Below are 27,083 nucleotides of genomic sequence, written 5' to 3' on the forward strand. Positions count from 1 at the left end.
ATACCCTCAAAGACAGACAAGTAGGAGTACAATGATTATCACATGGATCGGTTTCCTTACAGTAAACTGGTTACTAATATATTTATATCATGGATATAAATTTGTCTCTTCAATACCTCGATTTTTTTTTTAAATCAAAACACTTTAATTATCCTCATCTAGGCCATTCCATAATCACCTGAAATGCAAAGACACTAGATCAAACATCATCCAGCTCTGTCCAGCTTTTGTAAGCAGGACACAAATCTCCAGTTACAACGGGGCCATCCTTCTCAATCTCTTAGTAACTCAAATCTACATTTGGAACACCAGATTTAACAAATCTTGAGTCTACACACTTTACCTCATCTTTATTCAGCCTGGTTGCCAAAGCATATGAATACATACTGAAAACTCCTAAAATGACTAGTGTTTCCAATAGCTTAGAAAAATTCTGGGTTGAGAGCTACAAGAAACACTACCTAAACTTCACAACTAATTTGTATCCATTCTTAATACTGGGGAGACCGAATCAATGATTTCCTCAGCCTTTTGACTTTAATTTGCGACACACACAAAAGGGAAAGTAAAAAAGAAGTTAGCGACACCATTACAGACGACTTCAAAATTTGAACCTAAGTAACATGAAAGCGCAAAAGCAACCGCAGTGCCTCCCAGCAGAGTCCAAGACCACCGCCCCGTTGTCGAGCTACGCCGGAGCTTCAGCTGAGGTAGGAGGCTCATCCTCCTACCAATGATGATACCCCAGCGACTGGAAAAGCAAAGGGAGACTTGGCAGCCAGTGACAGGCATACAAGCAGCTCTCGGAAAAGCAGAGCCTCCGCCCAAGACCAAAGGCCTCAGCTGGCACCGAGAGCCCCCAGGGAGCGGTGAGGCGTCCCATCCTGTCCTACCCCACCCTACCACTTCCCTCCCAACGGGACGACACTCGGCAATTGCTAGGCAAAGCCCACCCGGTCTCCAGAACGCGCTCCAGCAAGCCCATCGGGAGAGCCAAGGCCACCTCCTAGCCCCTGTGGGGAAAATGGCGGCTGCGAACCCTTCTCCCTCCCGGCTAGTCACAAGGACCAGCCTCCCTCCCTCGCTACAAAATGGCGCCTCCTGGGGGGCCACAGAATCTGCATAATTCACTTGTCAGCGAGGCGGTGTCGCGCTGGGACGAGCGGTTCTGCCAACCAGTCAGAAGCAGAAAACTTGGTTCCGCGCTTTGGGTAAGCCACTCAGGCGCTGGCTGTAAGGCCAGGCGAGGCTCAATACCTCGATTTTGATCAAAGATTTTGATTCAACAATCTTGATACTTACCTGTGATATTTCTTATCTACAAGAGAGTTAGCCTTTGCTCCTCTACCAGCTGAGTTAACAGTTTGACCATTTGATGGTTGAAGATTCAGGCCTGGGGTCCCTTCTCAATTGATTCTCATCAAGCTTGAGTTCCAGGACAATTAGACTTTGTTATGACCCCATGACTGCATGAGTTAGGAAATTGACTTGGGTGATCCTGATTTATTTCCCACGGCTGTTTGTTCAGAGTGTCATCGGTTTGTAGTACAGCCTGAAGAACATGTTTTAAGAGTCATATCATTTTATAAATTTATTTATTTTATTTTTGGCTGCGTTGGGTCTTCATTGCTGCGGGCGGGCTTTCTCTAGTTGCGGCAAGCGGGGGCTACTCTTCGTTGCGGTGGTTTCTGTTGCTGCGGAGCACGGGCTCTAGGCGCATGGGCTTCAGTAGCTGTGGCTCGTGGGCTCAGTAGTTGTGGCACGCGGACTCAGTAGTTGTAGCACGCGGACTCAGTAGTTGTGGCGCACGGGCTTAGTTGCCCCACGACATGTGGGATCCTCCCGGACCAGGGCTCGAGCCCGAGTTACCTGCATTGGCAGGCGGATTCTTAACCACTGTGCCACCAGGGAAGTCCCAAGAATCATATCATTTTAATAGGCTGTTGTTTAGCACCTGTGTGTTCTGGGGCCTTCCCTGTTGAATGTGTGGAATCCGTCCTCTTTACGTCGCGCACACGGTGAGCCTGTTTCCCCTGTTTGTCCTCGGGAGGCTGTGCCGCTGTCTCTTTAGTGTGACTCTCACCTTCCAACTCTGTGACCCCTTTTGACAACTAACCAGAGTGGCAGGGAGGACCTGGCAGGAGACGGGGAGCCAGGACAAGGGGCCAAGGAACTTCTTTTCCAGCTCCAGTCTGCATCTTGCCAGCAGCCACAGGCAACAAGGGCTCCTGCTGCTTTGGGCACTTCCAGCAACAGCCAGCTGCATGGCCTTGGCAGGGAGATTTCCAATTTCCTTGGACAGAGGTACCATCCCTCACAGGCCAGAGCACCTGCTGCCTGGACCCCCCTCCCCAGAGGTCTGAGTTCTACCCTGCAGAGAACACTCCGCCAAGCTCCTGCCTCCCCAGGGGTTTGAGCTGCTTCAGGTCACTCCTGACTCTGCCTCAGAGGGCAAGTCTTGTTTACTCTTCCAGCCTCCTGACACGTGTGTAACCAATTCCCTTTAATGAACTCCCTGTACTTTAAATACCTGGAGTGGGGTTTCCCTGGTGGCACAGTGGTTAAGCATCCTCCTGCCAGTGCAGGGAACACAGGTTGGAGCCCTGGTCTGGGAAGATCCCACATGCCGCAGAGCAACTAAGCCCGTGCACCACAACTACTGAGCCTCATGCCACAACTACTGAAGCCCACGTGCCTACTGCCTGTGCTCGGCAACAAGAGAAGCCACTGCAATGAGAAGCCCGTGCACCGCAATGAAAACCCAACGCAGCCAGAAGTAAAAACATAAATTAAATGAATAAACAAATACCTGGGGTGGTTTCTGTTTTCCTCAGCAGACCAAGAAACTTGGTCTGGGTTTCAGTTCGATTGAAAGCCTTTGGTCAATTTTGAAATCACAGCTTATCTTTCTAATACAGCTTAAGACCTACAATATTAACTACTGTAAAATGAACATGCTCAAATGTCTAAAGACTTTTTTATTTTAAAGGATTAGAAATGAAAAAAGCCAAGGCATTATTAAAAGACCAGGCAGGTGAGTTCCCTGATGGAGCAGTGGTTGGGAATCCACCTGCCAATGCAGGGGACACGGGTTCGAGCCCTGGTCCGGGAAGATCCCACATCCCGCAGAGAAACTAAGCCCGTGCGCCACAGCTACTGAGCCCACGTGCCACAACTACTGAAGCCCACGCACCTAGAGCCTGTGCTCCACTACTAGAGAAGCCACCGCAATGAAGAGTAGTGCCCGTGCACCACATCCAAGAGTAGCTCCCGCTCGCCACAACTAGAGAAAACCTGTGCGCAGCAATGAAGACCAAACACAGCCAAAAATAGATAAATAAAATAGATAAATTTAAAAAAAAAGATGCATCCTTATTTCAGAGGTTAAAATGCGCCCCTTAGATCAGTGAAGCAGGGTATATCAGATATTCTGCCTGTTTGATTCATTTTGCCCTTTCATGGCATCCAAGCTAGCAGGTGGCTGCTTTACCTATGCAAGACTGAGTTGTAAATTAGAGCGTCAATATTTTGAAATACTCAGCAGGAGAAAGTCCCACTGGGGTTAAAATCCATTTGCCTTTTCACAAGAACTGTCAACATTACTTTTGCCAATGAAAGAAAAGGAAAAGCTGTTAGGTTAATTTTTAAACTTTTTGTCCTGACATATAGCATAAATATTTACTACATAAATAAAACTGAAATGTATGGTAGATTCGTTTCCTAAAGTTGCTGGACCAAAGTATTATTAATTGGGTGCCTTAAAATAACAAGAAATTATTCTCTCACAGTTCTGGAGGCCGGAGGTCCAAAATCAGAATCCCCAGGTCGAAGTCAAGGTGTGGGGACTTTCCTGGCGGTCCAGTGGTTAAGACTCCGCGCTTCCACTGCAGGGGGAATGGGTTAAATCCCTGATGGGAGAACAAAGATCCCGCATGCCGCAGCACCATGCAGTGAGGCCAAAAATTTATTTTAAAAAAAAGAAAGAAGGAAAGAAATCAAGGTGTGGGCAAGGCTATGCTCCCTCCAGAGGCTCTTAAGGGAGAATCTGTTCTTTACCTCCTCCAGCTTTTAATGGTTACCAGCAGTGCTTGGCTTGTGGCCACATGACTCCAATTTTCAAGGCCAGCATCTTCAAATCTCTCTCTGATCCATCTTTACATCACCTTCTCTTCTGTGTGTGTCAAATATTTCTCTGCCCCCCTCACATAAGGATACATGTAATCGCATTTAGGACCTGCCCAGATAACCTAAGATTATCACCCATCTCAAGATCACTAATTTAATCCGATTTGCAATAATCTTTTTTTGTTATATAAGGTAACATTTACTGGTTCCAGGAATTAGGACTTGGATACCATTTACAAGGACATTTTTCAGCCTACCACATACAATTTAAGAAATAAGTATGAAGAAAACTCCTTAGCCACCACCACCCAGGTTAAGCAATAGAACATTGTCTCACCCAATTTCTTCCCACACACACTAGAGGAAAATTACTGTATAGTCTAATCATGAGAAAATATTAGACAGACTGAAACTGAAGGGCATTCCACAACATACTCAACCAATATCCTTCAAAACTGTCAAGGTCATGAAAGACAAGGGAAAACTGAAAACTCACAAATTGGAGGAAACTAAGGACATAGGACAATTATATTATATACAATGTAGCATCCTCAATGGGTCTTGGAACAGAAAAAGGACAATTGTAGAAAAATTGATGACATTCAAATAAAGCTTGTCATTTTGTTAATAGTATCATACTGTTAATTTCTTAGTTCTGATGAATACACCATTGTTATTAGTTTGTTTGCATTAAGGGAAGCTGGGTGAAGGGTATAGGAAGTTTCTGTACTAGCTCTGCAAATTTACTTAGTAAATATGAAGTTATTCCAAACTGAAAAGTTGATTTGTAAAAAAATCAGTACCCCACCAGAACGGAAAGAAAAAATGAAAAACACACACACACACACAAAACCCTAAACTAAACTAAAAATATAAACTAAACTGAAAACACTAGCTAGCTGTTTAGCCATTCATCTGTTGATGGACACTTAGTTTGTTTCCATATCTTGGCTATCGTACATAACGCTGCTATGAACTTCAGGATGCATGTATCTTTTCAAATTAGTGTTTTTGTTTTTTGGGGATATATACCCAGGAGTGGAATTGCTGGGTCATAACGTGGTTCTATTTTTAACTTTTTGAGAAGCCTCCATACCGTTTTCCAAAGTGGCTGCAACCTCCTATGTACTTTAAATCCTCTCTAGATTACTTATAATACCTAATACAATGTAAATAGTTATAAATACCATGTAAATGCTGTGTTAATATTTGCCAGCACGCAGCAAATTCAAGTTTTCAATGAGCCCACTAATACAAAACAGCATGAAAAAAAATCTCACAAAACAGCGTTGAGTGAAAGAAGTCCTATTTTATTTCACTTTCGCCTCTCATACGTGGCTGGTAGGGGTGTGAATGAATACATCAGCCAATCCTGTTGGTCTGATCTTTGACCTGCACCCAGAATCCAATCACTTCCTGCCCCTGCCACAGTTACCAGCCTGGCTCTGCTGCCACCCCCGTCACCTGGGCTCCTTCCATTTACAGCAGGTCAAGGTCCTTTTCCGCTCTGACCTCTTTCCTGGCTTTGGGCTCAGTCCTAGAAAAGCTTTCATGCTCACCGTGAGCTTACAAGACTCTGAAGAATCTGGCCCCACTCGTCCTCGCCCTCATATTCCACCCTCTCCTGGCTTGCTCACTCCGTTCCAGCCACACTAGCCTCCTCCAAGTTCCTGGGACACATATGGCACCCTCTAGACTTAGGGCCTTTGCACTGGCTGTTCTCTTGGCTTGGAATGCTCTTCCCCCCAGAAGTCCTCATGGCTCACCCCTCACCTGCTTCAGGTGGCCTCTCCAATGCCACTTTCTACAGGGAATGAGGTGATATTAGGGAATTATTAATTTCATTAGGTGTGGTAAAAGGATTTATAGCAGAGGAGAATGTCCTCATTGTTGGAAATACAAAGTGAAGCTGGAGGTGGAGGGAGTAAAAACATGTGAAATGAATTCTAATCTGGTTCAACAAATATAGAAATATCAGACAGAAGAAGTAAATGTGGCAAATTGCTGAATGCTGGTGGTGGGAATAGGAGTGAACTGTACTATCTTTCTACTTTTCTGTACATTTGACATTTTTCGTAACAAAAAGGTTTTCTAAATGACACCTTAGTGAGGCTTTTCCTGACCACAATATTTAAAATTATACTTCCAATACTCCATCATCTTTCCCTGCTTCATTTTTTCCCATAGCACTCATCTTTAACGTACATGCATATGAGTTGTATATACTTTATAATAAATATATACATTTAAATGTACAAACATATTATACTTCATGAAATATAAATGAACTTCATGATATAACACCTAAACATATTATACTTAATAGTATATAAGTATGTAAATGCTTACTAATATATAATATATAAATATAGACTTTATAATATACATATATATACTTTACAAGAAATATAAATATATAATATATAACTATACTTATATAAATATACAATAGAAAGTATATAATCTGTAATAGTAATTTTACCAACGTGTGGTATTTACTCTTGTCCCCTGCTGGATCTCCAATCCCAGCCTAAGGGCCTGGCACAGAGTAAGCTCTTAAACAACATTTGTGGCATGAATTAATTCCTCTTCCCGGGCCTCAGGAGCAGGATCAAAGTTCCCTGGGAGCAGGTGGTTGATCACCTGGGATGCTAGGGTGCCCGGAGGGCAAGGCCGCATTTCCTCTGCTCTGTGTGTGTCTAGCTGGGCTCCACCAACTTTTAGTGCCCTGGTGCTCCCGGTCGCTGCCTGGTCCCGGACAGTGTGACAGGCACAATTGTCCTATTTAATCTCCCAACAAGCCCATGAGCGAAGTGCTATTATTTTTCCCATTTTATAGATGGGGAAACTGAGGCTCAGAGAGGGGGTCACTTTGCCCAAATCCACACAGCTAGAAAACGGAAGAGTTCAGATTTTAACCCATAGTCTAGCCGCGAAGTCCACGTTCTTAACCACTAAACCTTACTTCCTGGGGAGGGCGCGCGGAGGGGTGTGGGTTAACCCTAACGTGCTTTGCACCCTCTTGCCTTTAATAAATTTAGTTTCTTGGAAGAAACATTTCCTGGCCCCTGGGATTTGAGTATGTGTGTGGAGAGGGATCCCATTAACCCTCCCTGGCTGCTTGGCCTGTCCACGTTCCAATAACGAAGGTCCAATGTCAGCATCCGCAGATTTCCACCGACCCAGAGCCGCGACCTGAGGCCTAAGCCTAGCGACCACTGACGTCATGAGATTTCAGCCACCCGATTGGCTACGCCTTCTGCCCGCATCAACTGAGAAATTGGCAGGGTGGACTGGAATAGGGATTCTTTTATTTATTTATTTATTTATTTTTTGCGGTACGCGGGCCTCTCACTGTTGTGGCCTCTCCGCAACCCGCGGCATGTGGGATTTCCCGGACCGGGGCACGAACCGGTGTGCCCTGCATCGGCAGGCGGACTCTCAACCACTGCGCCACCAGGGAAGCCCTGGAATATGGATTCTTAATCAGGTGTTATGGATCAGGGCTGGACTCCTAAATCTTTTGAAATCACATGCAAATTGTGGGCATATAGCATAAACCTTGGTTTAGGATATAGGCGCGGGTTGCTGAGGGGCTGGGGGGAGAGACATCCTGAGTTACCCAGCCCCTTATCACTGAAGTAACACGGGCAGAGAACCTCTGAATCTTAGCATTCCCATCTGTAAATGGAGAGGAAAGAAATACTGTAGGGTAGGTGCCTAGTACCCGTTCAGAGAAAGCCTCGGTAAAATGCTAGCTATTATTTGACTATTATGGGCAGCCTTTAGCATTCTGTACGTTTAACACATTGTGCGTGTGTGTTAAAATTCATATAACATAAAATTCACCATTTTAGCTATTTTAATGTATACAATTCTGGGAATTCCCTGGCCGTCCAGTAATTAAGACTCGGCGCTTTCACTGCGGAGGGCCCGGGTTCAATCCCTGGTCGGGGAAATAAGATCCTGCAAGCCGTGCGGCCAAAAAAATAAATAAATAAACAATAAAAAAAAAGTATACAATTCAGTGGCATTTAGTCCATTCACAATGTTGTGCAACCGTCCTATTATCTATCTAATTCCAGAACATTTCATCATCCCAAAAGGAAACCTTGTCCCCATTAAGCAGTCACTCCGCTGTTCCTTCCCTCCCTCCTGCAAAACACTAATCGGCTTTCTGTCTCTATAAGTTAACCTATTCTGGAGATTTTATATAAATGGAATTATACAACGTGTGGCCTTCTGTGTCTGGCTTCTTTCACTTAGCTTGATGTTTTCAAAGTTCATCTGTGTTGTAGTGTGTGTATTTCATTCCTTTTTAAGGTTGAATAATATTCCACTTTTCCCCAGCAGCTGCACTATTTTGCAATTTCACATTCCCATTGGCAAAGCTTAAGAGTTCACATTTCTCCACATCCTTACCAACCTTGTTTTCCTTTTTTTGTTGTTGTTGTTATAGCCATCCTAGTGGTGGTGAAGTGTTATTTCATTGTGGTTTTGATGTTCATTTCCTTAATGATTTGTGTGTTGAGTATATTTTCATGTATGTTTTGGCCGTTTGTATTCTTCTTTGGAGAAATGTCTATTCAAGGCCTTTGCCTGTTTTTGATTTGGGTTGTCTCTCAAGTTGTAGGAATCTTGTGGGAGGAGCAGGGAGTTGTAGAAGCCTTTATAGATTCTGGATCTAGACCTTTATCAGATATATGATTTGCAAATATTTTTCTCATTCGTGGGTTGTCTTTTCACTCTCCTAATAGTGTCCTTTGATGCACAAAATTTTTAATTTTGATGAAGTCCAATTTATCTATTTTCTTCTTCTGTTGCCTGTGCTTTTGGTGTCCTAAGAAACAATCGCCAAATCAGAAGTCGTGACGATTTATCCCTATTTTTTCTTCTAAGTATAGTGCGATAAAACTGGTTTTAGCCAATCACGTTGAAAACTGCTGAAATTTTGGGGGGTGCTCCCACTGTAGATCCCCTTTCTACTCTTTCGCCTTTGAGGCTTTAGCCCAACATTGGCCGCCAGGTGGCGGTGGAGGCATATCGCAGCAGAGCCTGAGACCGGAGCTCGCAGTGATTGCTACTATAGCTGAGATTTCTTTACCATTTATATTTTAAGTTTAGTTTTGGCTGCGTTGGGTCTTCGTTGCTGCGTGCGGGCTTTCTCTAGTTGCGGCGAGTGGGGGCTACTCTTCGTTGTGGTGCGCGGGCTTCTCATTGCGGTGGCTTCTCTTGTTGCGGAGCACAGGCTCCAGGTGCGAGGGCTTCAGTAGTTGTGGCACACAGGCTCAGTAGTTGTGGCTTGCAGACTCTAGAGCACAGGCTCAGTAGTTGTGGCGCACGGGCTTAGCTGCTCCGCGGCATGTGGGATCTTCCCGGACCAGGGCTCGTACCTGTGTCCCCTGAATTGGCAGGCGGATTCTTAACCACTGCACCACCAGGGAAGTCCCCTCAATTTAATTTTATTCTTCATTATTTTGTCTTATAACAAGGAAGAGTTATTTGTTTATTTATTTATTTATTGAATATTCACATCATCATTTTTATATATTACTGGATGTTCCTGCATAGAACATAAGTGATTTTTATAAATTTCTTTGATTGTTTCATCACTTAGAATTGGTGTTTAGTGTTCACAGTTAGACTAAATCTTATTTTTTGGGCTTATTAAGTATTGTTTGCTTTTTAGAAACCAGTAACAATGTTTGTATCCAAAAGCATGATTGTCGAACACGATTAGTGAAGTTGAGGCATTTACAGCTTCAGATAAACAAATTTACAAAATGGTTTTATTATGTATGAATCCAAGGACTTTTTGGTGACCTTTTCAGAATTCTGATTAAACTAAATGAAGTTTCCCATTTTGGTTCTTTCCACTTAGTGTATATTTATTATTTTCTAATGAAGAACATCCTTAAGCATGAAGATGACATAATATTTTGAACAAAATCAATTTTCTAAAGCCATTAAGGTCTACACTCCCCTAAGTATTAAGCTGTATTAAATACCTTAATCTATACAAATCTGTTCATTTTTCCACAGAATTCAACAACTTTTTCAATAAAGCTGAAAAGTCAGAATCACAAGGCAAATTCAGTTGTCAAAAATAATAAAAGCAGGGCTTCCCTGGTGGCGCAGTGGTTGAGAGTCCGCCTGCCGATGCAGGGGACACGGCTTCGTGCCCCGGTCCGGGAAGATCCCACATGCCGCGGAGCGGCTGGGCCCGTGAGCCATGGCTGCTGAGCCTGCGTGTCCGGAGCCTGTGCTCCACAACGGGAGGGGCCACAGCAGTGAGAGGCCCGCGTACCGCAAAAAATAATAATAATAATAATAAGAGCAATTTTATAGTGCTTTCTACATGCCAGGCCCTGTTCTAAGCACTTTACATTTAATCACTCATTTAATTCTCAGTATAGCCTTAATGGGTGGGTACTATGACCTTCATTTTATTTATTTATTTATTTATTTATTTATTTATGCGATACGTGGGCCTCTCACTGTTGTGGCCTCTCCCGTTGCGGAGCACAGGCTCCGGACGCGCAGGCTCAGCAGCCATGGCTCACGGGCCCAGCCGCTCCACGGCATGTGGGATCTTCCTGGACCGGGGCACGAACCCGTGTCCCCTTTATTGGCAGGCAGACTCCCAATCACTGCGCCACCAGGGAAGCCCGATCTTCATTTTAGAAACGAGAAAACTGAGGTTCAGAGAGGTGCACTCACTTCCCCAACATCACACAGCTGTTAGGGGATTAAAAAAAAAAGTTGATCTTTAATTAGGCAACATATGAGGGTAATCTGCAGTGTGAATGTGTGTACCCCAATAATTCTCATCTGCAACCTAAGTGTCTTATTCACATTGAAAAGTGATCAAATGAAGCAATAATGCCAACTAAGCCTGCTGGAATCTTCCTACGGAATGTCTGTCTCAAATAGAAAAAGCTTGGACCCTTTAAAGTGTCTACGAATGCAAAACAAGAAACAAAGTTCTTTTATGTGATAAATTGCAACCATATCAGATTTGTTGCTTATTTTGTTATTTAACCAACACTGACATCTGTTTGCTAAGTGCCAGGCATTGTCCGTGGACAGCAGTTCTTAAACTTTTTGGTCCTGAGACCAAAAATCACTTTACACTCTTAAAAATCACTGAGAACATTTAAGAGCTTTAGTTTATGTGGGTTACACCTATCCATATTTATAGAATTGGAAATTATGACAGAAAATTAACAAAATATTCATTCATTCACTTAAGAATAACAATAGTTAACCTATTGCATGTCAACATATGTCTCTGTTTACTCTCAGGTGCTTCTGCCTCAAGTGACTTTTAAAAACTATGCTTAGGGACTTCCCTGGTGGTCCAGTGGTAAAGAATCTGCCTTCCAATGCAGGGGACGCGGGTTGCATCCCTGGTCGGGGAACTACGATCCCACATGCACGGGGCAACTCAGTCCGCGCACCACAACTACTGAGCTCGCATGCCTCAATGAGAGAGGCTGTGTGCTGCAAACTACAGAGCCCACATGCTCTGGAGCCCGCGCGCTGCAACAAAAGATCCCATGTGCCTCAACGAAGATCCCGCTTGCAGCAACTAAGACCCGACACAGCTAAAAAAAAAGTAAGTTTATACTGTATAGCACAGATAACTGTATTCGATATCCTATGAGAAACCATAATGGAAAAGAATATTTTACAAAAAGAATATATATATGTATAACTGAATCACTTTGCTGTATAGCAGTAATTAACACAACATTGTAAATCAACTATACTTCAATAAATATATACATATAAACAAAATTTTTAAAAAGAAATAAAAAGTGAGTTTACCTCTCTGAGCTTGTTTCCTCAGGAGGGCCTCTGCCTTTTTTATCTCATAACAATGGCTATGTCAGTAAAAAAAATGTTGCCTGCCGTATCCATAAATAAAGGATGCTGCAGCCATCAAGCCATTACATTACTGCCGCCCTAATGGTGAGCCCTGAGGGAACTCAAGATAGAAACAGGATGCCAGCCATCAAGCAGTCAACTGCTGCTGACACCCGAAGCCCCACCCCCCGACTCAGGAGGAGGCTCAGAATGAGAAAGCACAGGGTCCTGGCCCCAGATAGCTGAGGTGCAGATCAAAGGAATGATTTCAGTGAGCCCAGACTCTGGCATCTTCCCAGACAGAGAAAAGTTGGGGAGTTCCCTGGTGGCCTAATGGTTAGGATTCTGGGCTTTTACTGCCATGGGCCAGGTTCAATCCCTGGTTAGGGATCTGAGATCCTGCAAGCCAGCGTGGCTGGGCAAAACAAAAACAAAAACAAGGGGCTTCCCTGGTGGCGCAGTGGTTGAGAGTCCGCCTGCCGATGCAGGGGACACGGGTTCGTGCCCCGGTCCGGGAGGATCCCACATGCCGCGGAGCGGCTGAGCCCGTGAGCCATGGCTGCTGGGCCTGCGCGTCCGGAGCCTGTGCTCCGCAACGGGAGAGACCACAACGGTGAGAGGCCCGCGTATCGCAAAAAAAAAAAACAAGGCACTAAATTCCTTAACTTGAGGTATCCGGTTTTCTTTCTTTCTTTTCTTTTTTTTTAAGATTTTTTTTGATGTGGACCATTTTTAAAGTCTTTATTGAATTTGTTACAATACTGCTTCAGCTTTATGTTTTGGTTTTTTGGCCACAAGGCATGTGGGGTCTTAGTTCCTTGACCAGGGATCGAACCCGCACCTCCTGCATTGGAAGGCAAAGTTGTTACCGAGTCCAAGCTCGCTCTGCTCGCTGCACGACAGGCCAATAACTCGGAGACGAAGTGTTGAGGTAAAGAATAACGCCTTTATTCAGAAAGCTGGCAGACTGAGAAGATGGCAGACTAGTGTCTCAAAATAACCATCTTATTGGGGTCTGAATGCCAGTTTCTTTTATAGAACAGAGACGGGGACGAGGTGAGGAAGTAAAGTAAAAAGGCCATTCATTTGGCCTGGCTCAGCCAGCATGGGGAGGGGATGTATTAATTTCTTTCCTGCAGCCATTCACAGGTGGGCAGGGTCAGGTTATCTCCCTGTGAGCTGAACAAAGGCACTTTAGTCTAACATTCAGCCAGAGGGGCAGGGTTCCCTGAGGCAGGCCATTACGTATGATTATAATAACAAAAGCAACGAAAAGCAAAGGTCAAATTCAAAGAAACAGATCCAATGTGGAGTCAAAATTGACTCTTCCCTGTTACAAAGTCTTAACCACTGGACTGTCAGGGAAGTCCCTGGTTTTCTTTAACTAACTGTAATCTTTTGACGTTCTGACTACTTGGTCTTCGTTGCAAAAACTCCTATATATCCTGGCTCCCCCCACCCCCTTGTCTCTTCAGAGCAGTATCTTAGAGCAATCTAAGTTGCTGTGTCTCTGGCTTAAGTCCCCAGTTTTGTCTGCCAAATAAAACATAATTCTCAACTTTCAGTTTGCATATTTTTTTTCCAGGCAACAGCTACTTACCCCTTCGTGATCATTCCCTTAGGATTCAAATCTAAGATAAAAATCTGGCCTAAGTCTTCATTTGGGACCCAGTCACTGGCCAGCAACCGAACTGGCTACTAGAATCAGGGATTCTCCCTGGATGAAGTCAGCTCTAGCCATCTGGAGGTGCACGGAAGCAAAGAAGCTTTTGACTGCAAGTCACACACACACACACACACACACACACACGCACACGAATACAACTGCAAATAACAAAAAGATAAAGGACCTGACAAAAGTGACTTAAATGGGTTTTTGTTTTGGCTTTTTTTTTTTTAACAAAACAATCCAGAAATCAGACATTTCCCAGTTGGAGGAGCTGGGTCTTTCACTGTGCGGGCCTTGGCACTCTTGGCCAAGAAATGGCTGCAGCAGCTCCAAGCACCACACTTGCAGGTAATCCCAGACAAAGCAGGTAGAGAAGAAAAGAAGAGGTAGCTCTTCTGGAGTGTTTCATCGAGGGAAGACAGCTTTCCCAGAGGCCTCCAGGCAAATTTCCCCGTGTCCCCTTGGCCTGTGGCCTTCCCTTGAGCAACGATTGACAAAAGGGAATGAGGGGGTGTGGCACTGGTTGGCTGCTGCCCCCAAAATCAGAATTCTAGTCCCAAAGTTGATGGCTGCTGGACAGGCCACAGATGGAGTCTGCCCTGTCCCACAGGGTCTCCCTCCAACAAACTGGATCAGGGGTCAGGTGGCAGACCTCAGGTTACACACCAAGCAGATAACAGAGGCAGGTTTGAAGCCAGATCTGCAACCAGTTATACCTGGTCCTGCAGGGGCAGCTCTGGGTGTAGAAAGACCCCTTCTGGGTCAAACTGGATGCCAGGAGAAGGGTCCTGGCAGGAGACAAGCTCTGAGCTGAAGCCAAGAAGAAGAGACAGACAGGGCAGAGTCTGGGGAAGGACAGGGCTGGGGACTCATGGGCTTTGGGGGAAGGGGTCCAGAGCTGAGGGGTCTGGTCTAGTGACTGGAATATACCAGGCGGCTGTCCCCAAGATGCGGCAGTGGGGGAGGCACAGCTTAGTGGGGGAAGATGCTAAGCTCAATTTGTGAGGAAGTGGAAAAATCTCTCCCGTCAGAGAAACCACCAGGACACTGGGGGCTTGGATTTCTGGGCCCTTGAAAATGAAATGGGCTGAACGCGGGGATTCCTGGTTAAGACCCTAGAGTCCCTGAGTTGCATCATTGGCGATGACACCTAATGGCTTGTTCTTTGGCATTTTATTTCAAAATTGCAGCTAGGAAAAAAAATCAACAGCAGCACCGGTTGATCCGGCCTGAAAATGGAGATGCAGAGTCTGAGTCAAGGTGTATCCTTGACCCCACAACACGGAGCAGCGGGGAGTCCAGGTCCCCAAGGCCTGAGTGGCGGGGCTAGGGGCCAAGACGCCTGGGTCGGGCCCTTATGGCTTTGGGAGTGTAACGTGGGGGCACCGGAAACCCAGGCATCCCGGCCCGCCGCCTTTTATTTCATATTGCACTTCAGGTGAATCACTGGTATGGAGGCGAAGGTCCAACAGGGACTGGATGCTACAGGTCGGTGGATCCGTGGAGTGGTCCGGCACAGCCCGCAGCATCACACAGGTAGCATCCACTCGTGGGCTTTTGTTCCATACTGCGGGATAACACAGGCGGAGGTGAGGGGAAGCCACACTACAACTCCCAACAGGCCCTGCGGCGTCCCAGGCTGAGCGCTGGCGAAGTTCAGCCCCAGGACCTCATGGGAAGTATATTCCACTTCCCAGAAGCCCACCAACAATCACGGGGATGGGGAGTCGTGGCAAGGATGGCGCAGAGGCTCACGGGAGATGTAGTTCTGCAAAGAGGAGTTCCTGTAAGACCCTGAAGGCTCTGGGAAAAAGTCGTTTTCAGCTGAGTCATGAGGTGTAGTTCTAGGTCCGGATGCACAGGAGTTTACAGACGCTCACACGAGTGCCAGGAAAGGCAAGATACCTCGGTCCAGACGAATGAAGATACCTCCAGAGGCTTATGAGAGGAAACATTCCTAGGCCACAGAGGGGGCCACGGTCCAGAGGCTTGTAGGAGCGAGATTTCTCAGGCCAGAGGAATAGCCCAGGGCTCCTGGGGATCCTTGGGGATCGGACCTCAGTGGCCAGAAGTCTGGCTTAAGGTCCCAGAAGCTCACGGGATGGGGATTTCTCAAGCCAGGGCTCCAGAGGCATACAGAAAAGGATCATTTAGCCCCAAGAAGTGTGCTAGGGCCACAGAGGCTCAAGGAAAGGAAACTTAATCCCGGGCCCAGAGGCTGATGGGAGGAGCCATTATCAGCCTGTGGGACTATGGGGGAGGGGAGCCTCAGTCCAGAGGCTCACGGGATGTGACTTTCTCTGCGGAACAGAACAAGCATCCAGACCATTTCCCAGCAAGTGCACCTCACCTGGATCGCCTTCAGCTCCTTGTGGAAGCGGAGGATAAGCTCAGGCCCGTTTTCCATGGTGGGAATGTGGAGGTGCTGGGAAAGAAAGGGCCGTGAGGAGGCGCCCCTCCCCCTTCTTCTCTCTCATGGCCAAGGGCAGCCCTTCCTCACCTTGCCTTGGTACAGGATTCGGTGCACAGGGCAGACCTGGCAAGCGGTGCCTGAACCGAAGACTTCTCGAACCCGGCCGTCCTCCAGCGCCTGCAGGAACTCCTTCATGGTGATCTTACGCTCTGCCACACGGAACTCACCCTGCGAGGCAAGACACAGATACGTCGGAGCCCGGTGGGCTGCCCTGCTGCAGAGCCCTGTCGCTCCCTCTGTAAGGACACCGCCTGGGGGGCGGGGGAGGGAAGATGCGCCATTGTGCCCCAGCCCCCCCCGACCGCCCCTCCCATACTCTGGCCCCACAACCTAGCAGTACCCCAGCACTCCGGCCACCCAAAGACACCGTGCCCTCACCCAGGTCCGAGCCAGGTCCAGCAGACTCTGTCGAACTACTCCAGGCAGGATGACACCGTCCAGTGGGGGGGTCACCAGTTCCAGTGCTGGGTCAGGTGTACAAGATGGGAGCGTTACCTGACACCCTCGGGCACACCCTCCCATCCTCTTAGGGGCCACCCTACGTGCCCCTAACCCCTGAGACCTGCAATCCACTAAGCATTCTGCTCCCACCCACTTCTGCCAGGGCTTGGCTTGGGTCATGGGTGGGCTCACCCCCATCCTCGTGGGTCCAGAAGATGAAGATGTTCATGGTGCCCACCTCAGTGAGCTGGTGGTCAGGCCCGTACAGCCACAGGACCTGTTCACACCCCTTCTTTAGGGCCTCCTGCTGCACAAGCACGGTGGGCCCGTAATTCCTGGTGGACAGCAACACCGTGGACCAGGGTAAGGCACTCCCATCCTCCCCCAGCGTGGCCCGACATGGGTCTTTCCCGACCAGGGCTGACCCTGCTCCTCCCCCACTCACAGCCCTTCCATGGCTCCCTAGTGGCCCCAGGACAGAATCCCTGGCCAGTAGCCTGGGGTCAAGGCTCTCAATCACCCCCCCTCCATCTCTCCCCTCTCCAGATCACAAATGCACCACTGTTTCCTCTGCAGATCACCCTCCTCACCCAGTTCTTCAAATGACCAAATCCTCCAATGTCCCTCAAAACCACCTGTGATATCACCTCCTCTGAGAGGCGTTACTGAACCTCCAGGATGGGTTTCAGGCCTTCTCTGGGCTCTCCCAGTAAACTGGGCCACCTCTATGTTTTCCCAGATCGCCCTGTTTTAACACTCACTGTCTCTTACCCAGAGCGGACCTCACCCCTTCCCTGCTCACAAGCCTCCCATGGCTCCCCACTGCCTCTGGGACAAGATCCCAGCCCTTCAGTCCAGTGTTCAGGGCTGGGCCTGGTCTGGGACTACCTGTTAAGCCTTTTTCAAAAACCAGACTCATTTTTCCTTCCCTGACTCTGCCCTTCGTCCCTGCCCCTACACATGTGTTCCGAGGATTAGAAATTGTTTACCATTTTTGTATCCAGGAAACCATCTCCTCTCTACCCATCAGACCTCCTCTGTGAAGACTTTCACAATGTCCCGGTCACCTCCATCAGGGCACATGCTGCCCCAGATACTGGGGCTCCCACCAGCCTGGGAGCCCCTGGAGGGCAGGGCCCGGATCTGATTCATCTGTGTTCCCCAGCTTCACCCAGTATAGGGCCTGGCCCTCAGGAGACCTCACAAGATGTATTTTGAAAGGACCCAAATGAACTCCCAGCTGGGGCCACACTTGCTGTCCCAACACACCCTTACCTCGCCCTCTGCCTTATCCCCATCCTAACCCTCCTTCCCCTGCTGAGCCAAGGACCCTGGAAAGACAGATGTACACAGAAAGTCCACACACAGGGTGATGGGCGCTGGAGCCCCAGGGAACTATGGGAGCTGGCGGAGCCTGGGTTTTCAGGGGAGGCTACCTGGAGGAGAGACCAGTGAGCTAAGTGTAAACTTCATTTCTGGAGGCTTCCCTGAGGGCCAGTCCGAGTTTCTCCACTTACCTCCACCCAACCCCTTCCAGTCTCTGGGCCGATTTGTCCACAGCACTTAGCACACACCCTGGTACCCGCCCCTCCATCCCCGTACCACGGTGCCAATGACAGTACATCCCAACATGCAAGCACAGCTGTCCCCAACCACGTGAAACAGGAGGAGAAGGCCAGTGGACATCCAAAGACACACCTTGTGTCTCTGACACCCAGTGCACCAGACCCGCGGGCGGGGGGCGAGGGACTACTTACCCCCCCAGCTTGTAGTCACCGACCCCACCCACCCAGGCCCGGATGAATGATGGGTCGGCCAGGAGAGAGACAGGGCTCAAGGCATCTCCAGGGAAGTACGCGCCCACCGGGCAGAGAATGACGAACAGGAGGGCTCGCGTGGGTCTGCCGACACCTAGCGAGGGCTGAGATGGGCAGAAGCGGGCATCAGGGATCCGGGAGTCCAGGCCCCCGGCCGCTCCCCTGACCCATGTCTGGGTCCCCACCCCTCCCGTTCAGGAATGCACCCCTCCCTGAAGCGTGGCTCCCCACCCCACCCCCAGCCCTGGGAGCCAGCCCACCTCATTCCCAATTAACACAGGCCGCACATAGAGGCTGGTGCCGGAGCTGTCGGGAACCCAGTCCTTGTCCACTTCCACCAGCCGGCGGATGCACTGGAGCAACTCGACCTTGTCAAAACTCTGGGCGGGATGAAGATGAGTCAGGGGGCTCTCGCGACCCTGGACCCAGCCTACCGCTCTCCCTCCCACCCGCTCACCGGCAGGCAGAGGCGCAGGGCCGAGCGCAGCATCCGGTCCATGTTGAGCCAAGGTCGGAAGAGGCGCACGCACTGGTCCCTGCCTTTGAACGCCTTCATGCCTTCAAAGAGCTGCAGGGACAGGCAGGCGGGCGATCAGGGCTCGGGGACCAGCTCAGTCAGCCAGGGACAGAGGCCGATACACAGGGATACAGACACAGAAAAAGGCAGAGAGCGGCGGAAGAGACTAACCTACTAGCACAGAGAGGGGGAGAAAAAGAGAGAGAAAAGAACCAGAAAGACCAAGAGAGGAGAGAGCAAAGGGCAGAGGCCAGGGAAAGCAGAACAGAGAGACCCAGAGCAGGGAGAATGCTTTGCTTAAACCCTTCCCATGTTATTAGGACTATTTCTCAGGAATGAGGATGATGTGGAAGTTACTTTTTTTTTTTTTTTGCGGTACACGGGCCTCTCACTGTTGTGGCCTCTCCAGCAGCGGAGCACAGGCTCCGGACGCGCAGGCTCAGCGGCCATGGCTCACGGGTCCAGCTGCTCCACGGCATGTGGGATCTTCCCGGACCGGGGCACGAACCCGTGTCCCCTGCATTGGCAGGTGGACTCTCAACCACTGCGCCACCACGGAAGCCCTCTTTTTAAAATTAATTAATTATTATTACTATTATTATTTTGGCCGCACCACAGGGCTTGTGGGAATCTTAGTTCCCCCACCAGGGATTGAACCCGGGCCTTCAACAGTGATACCACGGAGTCTTTTTTTTTTTATTTTAAATATTTATTTATTTGGCTGCAGAGGGTCTTAGTTGTGGCACACAGGATATTTGTTGCAGCGTGCGGGATCTTTAGTTGCAGCATGCGGGATCTAGTTTGCTGACCAGGGATCGAACCCGTGCCCCCTGCATTGGGAGCGGGGAGTCTTAACCACTGGACCACCAGGGAAATCCCAGAAGTTACATTTTTAAAGAGACTTTGTGGGGATTCAACATCACTAGTGACGCTCAACATCACTAATTATTAGAGAAATGCAAATCAAAACTACAATGAGGTACCACCTCACATGGGTCAGAATGGCCATCATTAAAAAGTCTACAAATAACCAGTGCCAGAGAGGGCGTGGAGAAAAGGGAACCCTCCTACACTGTTGGTGGGAATGTAAATTGGTGCAGCCACTATGGAGAACAGTATGGTAGTTCCTCAAAAAACTAAAAATAGAGTTACCATATCATCCAGTTATCCAGACAAAACTCTAATTCGAAAAGATACATGCACCCCTATGTCCATAGCAGCACTGTTTACAATAGCCAAGACATAGAAGCAACCTAAATGTCTATCAACAAATGAATGGATAAAGAAGATGTGATTTATATATATATATATATATATATATATATATATATATAATGGAATATTACTCAGCCATAAAAAAGAATGAAATAATGCCATTTGCAGCAACATGGGTAGACCTAGATATTATCATACTAAGTAAGCCAGAAAGAGAAAGACAAATACGGTATCATTTACATGTGGAATCTGAAATACGACACAAATGAACTTATCTTCAAAGCAGAAACAGACTCACAGACATAGAGAACAGACTTGTGATTGCTAGGGGGAGGGAGGGGGAGGGGGGAGGGATGGATTGGGAGTTTGGGATTAGCAGATGCAAATATTATATATAAGAATGGATAAACAACAAGGTCCTACTGTATAGCACAGGGAACCATATTCAATATCCTGTAATAAACCATAATGGAAAAGAATATGGAAAAAAATATATATATATACATTAATATATAACCGAATCACTTTGCTGTACACAAGAAACTAACACAGCATTGTAAATCAGCTAGACTTCAATAAAATTTAAAAAAATACCATGTCCAGGAATTCCCTGGTGGTCCAGTGGTTAGGACTCGGCACCTTCATTGCTGGGGCCCCGGGTTCGATCCCTGGTCGGGGAACTAAGATCCTGCAAGCCGCATGGCCAAATAAATAAATAAATAGATAGATAAATAGATAAATAAATAAAAATACGGGGAGATAAGGACAGAAAGCAGATTTATTGTTGGCAGATGCTGGGGTCAGGGGCTTGGGGAGTGACTCCTTAATGGGTGTGGGGTTTCTGTTTTGGATGATGAAAAAGTTCTAGAATTAGAGAGTGGAAATGCTCTCTGCCCAACATGGGGAATGTACTCAATGCCACAGAACTGTAGACTTTAAAATGGTTAACATGGTACATTTTCTGTTATCTGTATTATTATGTATGTGCATTATTACCAGGATAATAAAAAATAACAACACAAGTGGTTGGGTGTTAGTCCACGCTGCCCCCAGAGTCAGGATGACCCGAGGATGTAATTCCCGTGGCCTCAGCTGGCCTCAGGCCCCCAGGCATCCTGCGGGAGAGGCATCACAAAGAACCTTATGTTTTGGATGCCAGGGCCTTAGTCCACCCCTTCATCTGCACTCACTCAACTGAAGTAAAAGTACTGGGTCCCCAGCCGGAGAACATCCTGGCATGTTGGGCTGCAAAGGGAGGTAAACAGATGGTGGTCTCCAAAAGCCACCTTCCTGGGGGGATCTGTGGACGCGTCCTGACTGTCTGTCCTTCGCACCTAACTGCTCCCCAAGCTGGGTCTCCTCTGCACAGAACTGATCGGTTCTAGTCAAATGGCCCGAGTAGGTGGGAAGAAGAACACTGTCAAAATTATGAAAAGAAAAGAAAAAAAAGGAAAACATCCCTAATGTCACAGAACCAAATGCCCTAAGGGACAAAAACTGCAAACCAGCTACTAGAACTGCAATGTGTTCATTCAAATTTTGTCACAAAGCTTCCACAGAAAGACTTTGCTTTCAGCCATAGCATGAAGTCTGAAACCAAATGCCTCTGGGTCTCTTCTCACGGGTCCCTCACCAAGTCCTGCAAAGTCATCCTCCTCCTGTGTCCCCGTATGGGTACAGTCTCGTGGTCTACATGGTCACCTGACTAAACCTCAGGGCACTGTCCTCGGCCCTCCCTGCTCTTCTCTCGCCCAACCGGCCAAATCCCTCGTGTCCCTGAATCTCTCCACCCCTGAATCTCTTTGCCTCCTGGCCATCCCCCGAGCTCTGGACCGAGTGCATCCTCCACATGGCCTAAGAGGGGTCTTTCTCTACCTGCTCTATGCCTGTTCGGAGCCCTCCAGGGCTTCCAATACCCTTGACAAGATCCCATCTCCTCTGTGGTCCTGATGACAGCTTCAGCCACCCCTACCAGGCTCCAACCCCATGCTTCCCCCCAAACATGCTGGGCTCTTCTTTGTACTATGTCTGTACTGATGTCTCTTCTCCCTCTAAGAGCCTAAGCTCCCCTCTTTTCAGGAAAGACCCCACTTCCTGTCAAATTAGAGGTAGGGTGGGCATTCCTCCTCTGGTCTCTCACAATGCCTCAGCTGCCTCCATCTGAGCACAGATCCCACTGGGTGGGGTTTTCAAGCGAAGAAGCTGGGTCTGCTTATCTCAGGGAACCCTGCATCACCCAACACGGGGCCTGGAACGTGACAAGCCTCGGAAAACGGATGAGGAGTGCACGGAAATGAGAAACAAACAAAAAGCAAACCCAGGGAGGTAAACCCAGCAAGACACACTGCAAGAGGGCAGAGATGCAGAAAGAGATGGGGATGGAGGGCAGCCGCCCTGCCACCTGCAGGGAATAGTGAAGAGCGGAGCAGGCCGGGTGCACTGTGAGGTTCTGGAAGGGCTGGATGCGGGGCCGGCCCCAGCCCTTCTCCCTGTTCCATTCCACCATCAGCATGTGGTCGGTGAATGTCTTCCCAAACAGCAGGGGCTTGCTGGGGTCAGGCTTCTTATGAGGCTCCTGGGTCATCTCCAGCTGCAGGTCTGCAGCCTGAGAAAAACAGGTGTCCTGGAATCTAACCACAGCCTCCAATCTAAAAAATTAAAAACTTAGCCCCACAAATCCCTGGGGCTAAGACCCAGTGAGAAGAGGGAACTGTAGCCCCAGAGGCTTCTGGGACATGTGGTTTCTTCTCTTTCCCATGGCCTGATGGCGGGCAATTAGGCTACCCCATTGCCACCCACCTTCACCTTTGGACCTTGGACCTTTTGGAGATGCCCAAATCCAGCCCCCAGCCCTTGCCTCCCTCAGACCCAGTGGTCCAGGCTCCCAGCCCCTCTTCCTTGAGATACAAAAGTATAGTCCCCTCCTGTCACCTTGAAGCTGGATGAGTCATATCTTCTGGGACCACACAGAAGCCAAGAGACAGGGAGAAATTTTCGGGTCCAAATCTGGGGGTGGGGACAGAAGTAAGAAAGGTGGTGAGGCCAGAAGACAGAGCGAGCGGGGCCCCTGGCACCATCTCTGCCACCTCCTGCACTTGGCAGGTCTCCCCGGCTGGCTCTGTCCCAGGCCCAGTACATTCTAGAAAGGGCACGTGGCCCTTGCCAAGTCCCTTCCCCTATCCTGATCAGCATGTAGCAAGAGGAAATCCCAAAGGAGGCCAAGTCCTCTCCCTGCCCTCACGAGGGCCATCCAATAAAGAGCTGAATCAGCTCCCATCCCTTCCTCCATGCCGGGGCAAAGTCAAACACAGGCGCCTCCTACCCCAGGGAACTTTGGCCCAGCCCCGAGATCAGATCAGACACAGGACGACACAGGAAGGTGTGCAGGTAAGTGAAGGCCTCCCGGAGGGGACCCAAATCCTGAGAAGAGTTAGAAAAGTGATGGGCCTATAGGTCATGCTTCCCCAGGACCCAGGAGCAGGGCCCACAGGCCCCTCCCCCTTCAGACCCAGGATTCCAGGCCCCCAACCTGATCCTCCCTTAGATCCAGGATTCCAGAACCCCAGTCTCTCCTCCCTCAGACCCAGGATCCAGACCCCCGTCCCCTCCTCCCTCAGACCCAGGATCCAGGCCCCCAGCCTTTCCTCCCTCAGACCCAGGATCCAGGCTCCCGGCCCCTCCCCCCTCAGACCCAGGATCCAGACCCACGGCCCCTCCCTCCTCAGACCCAGGAGTCCAAGTCCTTCTCTTTCAGGGTATTAGATCAACTGGGCTCAGCTTACCTGAAGTCCCAATCCCACCCCTTGGACACCAGCAGTTCCAATTCCCTTCAGTTCCCAGGGCTGAGGGCCAGCCACATGGACCTGAGGACCACCCCGGTCATCAAGAGACACTGCTCAGATGAACACTTCCCTTGTGGTCCTGCCCGAGGCCAGCATGGGACAGCAGGTCTGGCTGTGTCCAGCAGGATGGCTTCTCCCCAGTGGTCTCTGACTTCACAATACCCCTTTCCCCAGCCTGGTGGGAAGGCAGATGTGTCATGAGGTTTGGGAGAGACAGAACAGCCTAGCCTGCTCCTGCCCCGTGAGCTGGGGGAACTGAGAACGGATGTGAATGGCAGAAGTCACTGGTCAGTAGGTGAGTCATGAGGAGAGGGGGGCTGCGGAGTTGTAATGTCTTAAAGCCTAGGCCATGAAGTCTGAGGAGTGGTCCTGAGTGGTATGGGGCCCAAGAGCTTCTGGGATGATCCGAGTGTGGGTGTGGGTCCTAGGCATGGCCTCTAGGTGGCGCTGTGTAGCCTGCCCAAGCCACTGGCCAGCTTCTGTCCAAAAGGGGACAGGACACCCAAGGAATGGAGAAAATTGGGATACACAGGGCGGAGGCAGCCAGCATGTGGGTAGGAAAGCAGCTCTCAGACTCAGAGGGAGGCCGAATGGGTAAAAGTAGGGAAGCGTAAGAATGAGAAAGAGAGACATGGAAAGAGAAAACTTTAAAGAACAGAAATCAAGGCCAAGAGATGCCAAAATAGATATGATCATAAAGAGAGATCACAACGGAGACAAGAGACAAGAGGGAGAGAAGTTCAGACAAGGTAAAGCCGGAGAAATCAAGAAAAAATAATGAAGGCAGGATAAACAGAAACCATGAGAGAGGGAACAGGAACAAGGAGAGAAACAGACCAAGACCCAACTTCAGGTGAGAGCACAAAGTGAAAGGGAGACCTAGGGAAATGAGGGAGCACTGGGAGGGACAGAGCGATGCCAACAGCTGGAGAGAAACTGTCTCAGGGATACTTGGAGACAGAGATATCCAGGAGAGACAGAGAGGAGAGGCAGAAAAACACACCCACAAGGCAGAGAGAAGGTGCCAGGCACTGTTTCCAGATTATAAATCTGTACTGGCCATAGAGACCCTGTCACACTGGGAGAATCTGCCTTCATCCTCCCAGGACATTCTTCTTGGGGCAGGGGTCTCACTTCAGCTCGGGGAAGGTGCTCCACCGTCTGATACCCCAAACGATGGGGGTGGGGGGAGGGAATTGGGCCCAAAGGAGATCTCAGATAATAGATGAGCCTTTGGGACAAAGAGTGTAAAAGGATTGGGGCTGAATCAGGAAATGAGAAATGGTTTGGAGTGTGGTGGGGTAGGCACAGGGCAGGGCTCTGTAATATGATGGAACCTCCATTGACCCAGTCACAGCCCAGGGCTGACCTACCAACACAGCCCAGGAGTGTCATCATCAAAGCCTAGATTGTGCCAATCACAGCCCAGGCCTGTCTCAGTCATTGAGACTCAGATAGTAAACATCTGTCCTGCTATCCATCAGGCTGGGAGAAAAGTCCCAGATAAAGTCAGGTGCAAAGTTAACAGGAACCACTTCTCCCAACGTTATGCTACAGCTGTCAAGGGTTGTAAAGATCCCCTTCTTTGGGTTGTTATTGTTTCCTTCCTCACTGAGAAGCCCTGTTCTCTAGAATCACAGACTCTCGGAAGCTCTGCCTGTTGACATCCTATCAGGAAGAATGGAGGGGTCCCACTCTGGCCCGGAGGATCTCTGTCACTGACAATGAGGTGCTGCCTCGATTTCCAACCCAGGTGCAGAGTTTCAGATAAGGGGTTTCGGGGACACAACATTCTACTTCTATCTTTAGTTCCAAGAAAATAGGGCCCCGGGTCCAATTCCCAGTCCAGACCTGAGACTGAACTCTGTGCCTTCATCCTACTCCCACTCCAGAAGTCCTGGGCGTCTTATCCCGGCGCTCCCAAAGGCTGACTGAATATTCCCTCCTAATCCATCCCGCCACCCCAGCCCCGTGCTTCTCCCATTACCGTCTCCTCCTCCATGTATCCTTACTTATATGTCCCATCTGGGTCCCCTTCCCACCGATTACGTCTCTCCCTTCACCCCCCTTAAAGCCTAGTGCTCCTTCCAAGGGGTCCCCTCCTCCTCGGCCCAGCAGCGGAACCCGAGTGCGGGAGGAGCGGCGCCGCGCCGGACTGGCCACCGGAGAAGGGTCCGTCCGGAAGTGCGCCGCACCGCAGGGTTCCCTAGCCCCCGGCACTGGGCCGCGAACCCACCTGCCTCAACGCCGCTGCAGCCATGGTCTGTGAGGCAGGTATCTGTGCCCGCCCAGGGCGCGTCCAGGGAGAAAGACGTTCCTGCCCCGCCCCGCTCACGCCTCCTCCCGTGGGATGGCTGCCAGCCTACCACCCAAGGCCGGCCTGGCCTTCCCAGTTACAGGGCGCCCGCGGGGAGCTGGGCCCTGCTGCAGAGCGCATGCGCTGGAACCCGCGAGGCGAAGGGAGTACGTGGAAATACACCCTCCTCCCAGCCCCCACGCTAGAGCGTGCATTCAGAGGTTTTCAGAAATGCATTTCAGTAGGTACAGTACTGTTGTGGAGCGCTGAAGAGGATAAGCAACCCGAGGGGGAAAGGCGGGAGCAGAAACCTTCACATACCACGATTCTTGGTGAAAAGAAAAAGCACACTATAAATGTCGGTGGGCGCAGACATTATGTAAAAATGCACCGTTAAACGGAAAGGACTCTGAAGAGGGTGGCAGGTAGGGATGAAGGGGGAGTTTCACTCTGTCCAGATACTTCCCTGTTTGAATATAGGTTTTCTTTCCAACGAGAAGATATATGTGTATTCTTTGTAACTTCTTAAGGTATAAACATACACTCGGTTCCCCATGCCTCCTTCCAGCTCCCTTCATCAGTGACACCCGAAAATTTTCAATCCCCCAGTTCATCAATGAGCTTCAATGAGCAGCCCGTAGAGCAAGATTTCCTGGTTACTCCCCTTCAAGAATGTCTCCCCAACTTCATGACCCCCAGAGGCAGAGTTAGACGATTACAGCCCCTCAGGATCCCTCTAATCGCTAGCAATTCAAACCTGCACCAGTGTCCCCTACATCGTGCTCCGTGGTCACTGTGCCCCCCAAACCTTCCGTGGTC

General features: G+C 49.0%; 1 protein-coding gene across 4 annotated transcripts; it reads right to left on the bottom strand.

Annotated features, from left to right (window-relative positions):
* Positions 1 to 14,819: 14,819 nt before the first annotated feature.
* Positions 14,820 to 26,745, bottom strand: BCAT2 (branched chain amino acid transaminase 2). Of its 4 annotated transcripts, none has more exons than XM_081216936.1 (11): positions 26,205 to 26,745; positions 23,058 to 23,132; positions 22,528 to 22,731; positions 18,852 to 18,962; positions 18,682 to 18,774; positions 18,335 to 18,498; positions 16,770 to 16,912; positions 16,515 to 16,600; positions 16,164 to 16,304; positions 16,014 to 16,088; positions 14,820 to 15,230 (listed from the first exon to the last, which is right to left on the bottom strand). In XM_081216936.1, exons 1-11 carry the CDS (start codon positions 26,226 to 26,228, stop codon positions 15,192 to 15,194), a joined length of 1,155 nt encoding a protein of 384 aa, XP_081073062.1. In that variant the 5' UTR covers positions 26,229 to 26,745; the 3' UTR covers positions 14,820 to 15,191. The 4 variants fall into 4 exon arrangements, with proteins under 4 accessions (XP_081073062.1, XP_081073061.1, XP_081073063.1 ...); XM_081216935.1 differs by having other exon boundaries at positions 18,655 to 18,774; positions 26,205 to 26,476; XM_081216937.1 differs by lacking the exon at positions 22,528 to 22,731 and having other exon boundaries at positions 18,655 to 18,774; positions 26,205 to 26,492.
* Positions 26,746 to 27,083: the final 338 nt, after the last annotated feature.

Source organism: Mesoplodon bidens (genome assembly GCF_964165515.1).
Source record: "Mesoplodon bidens genome assembly, chromosome: 18".
Classification (NCBI taxonomy): Eukaryota; Metazoa; Chordata; class Mammalia; order Artiodactyla; family Ziphiidae; genus Mesoplodon; species Mesoplodon bidens.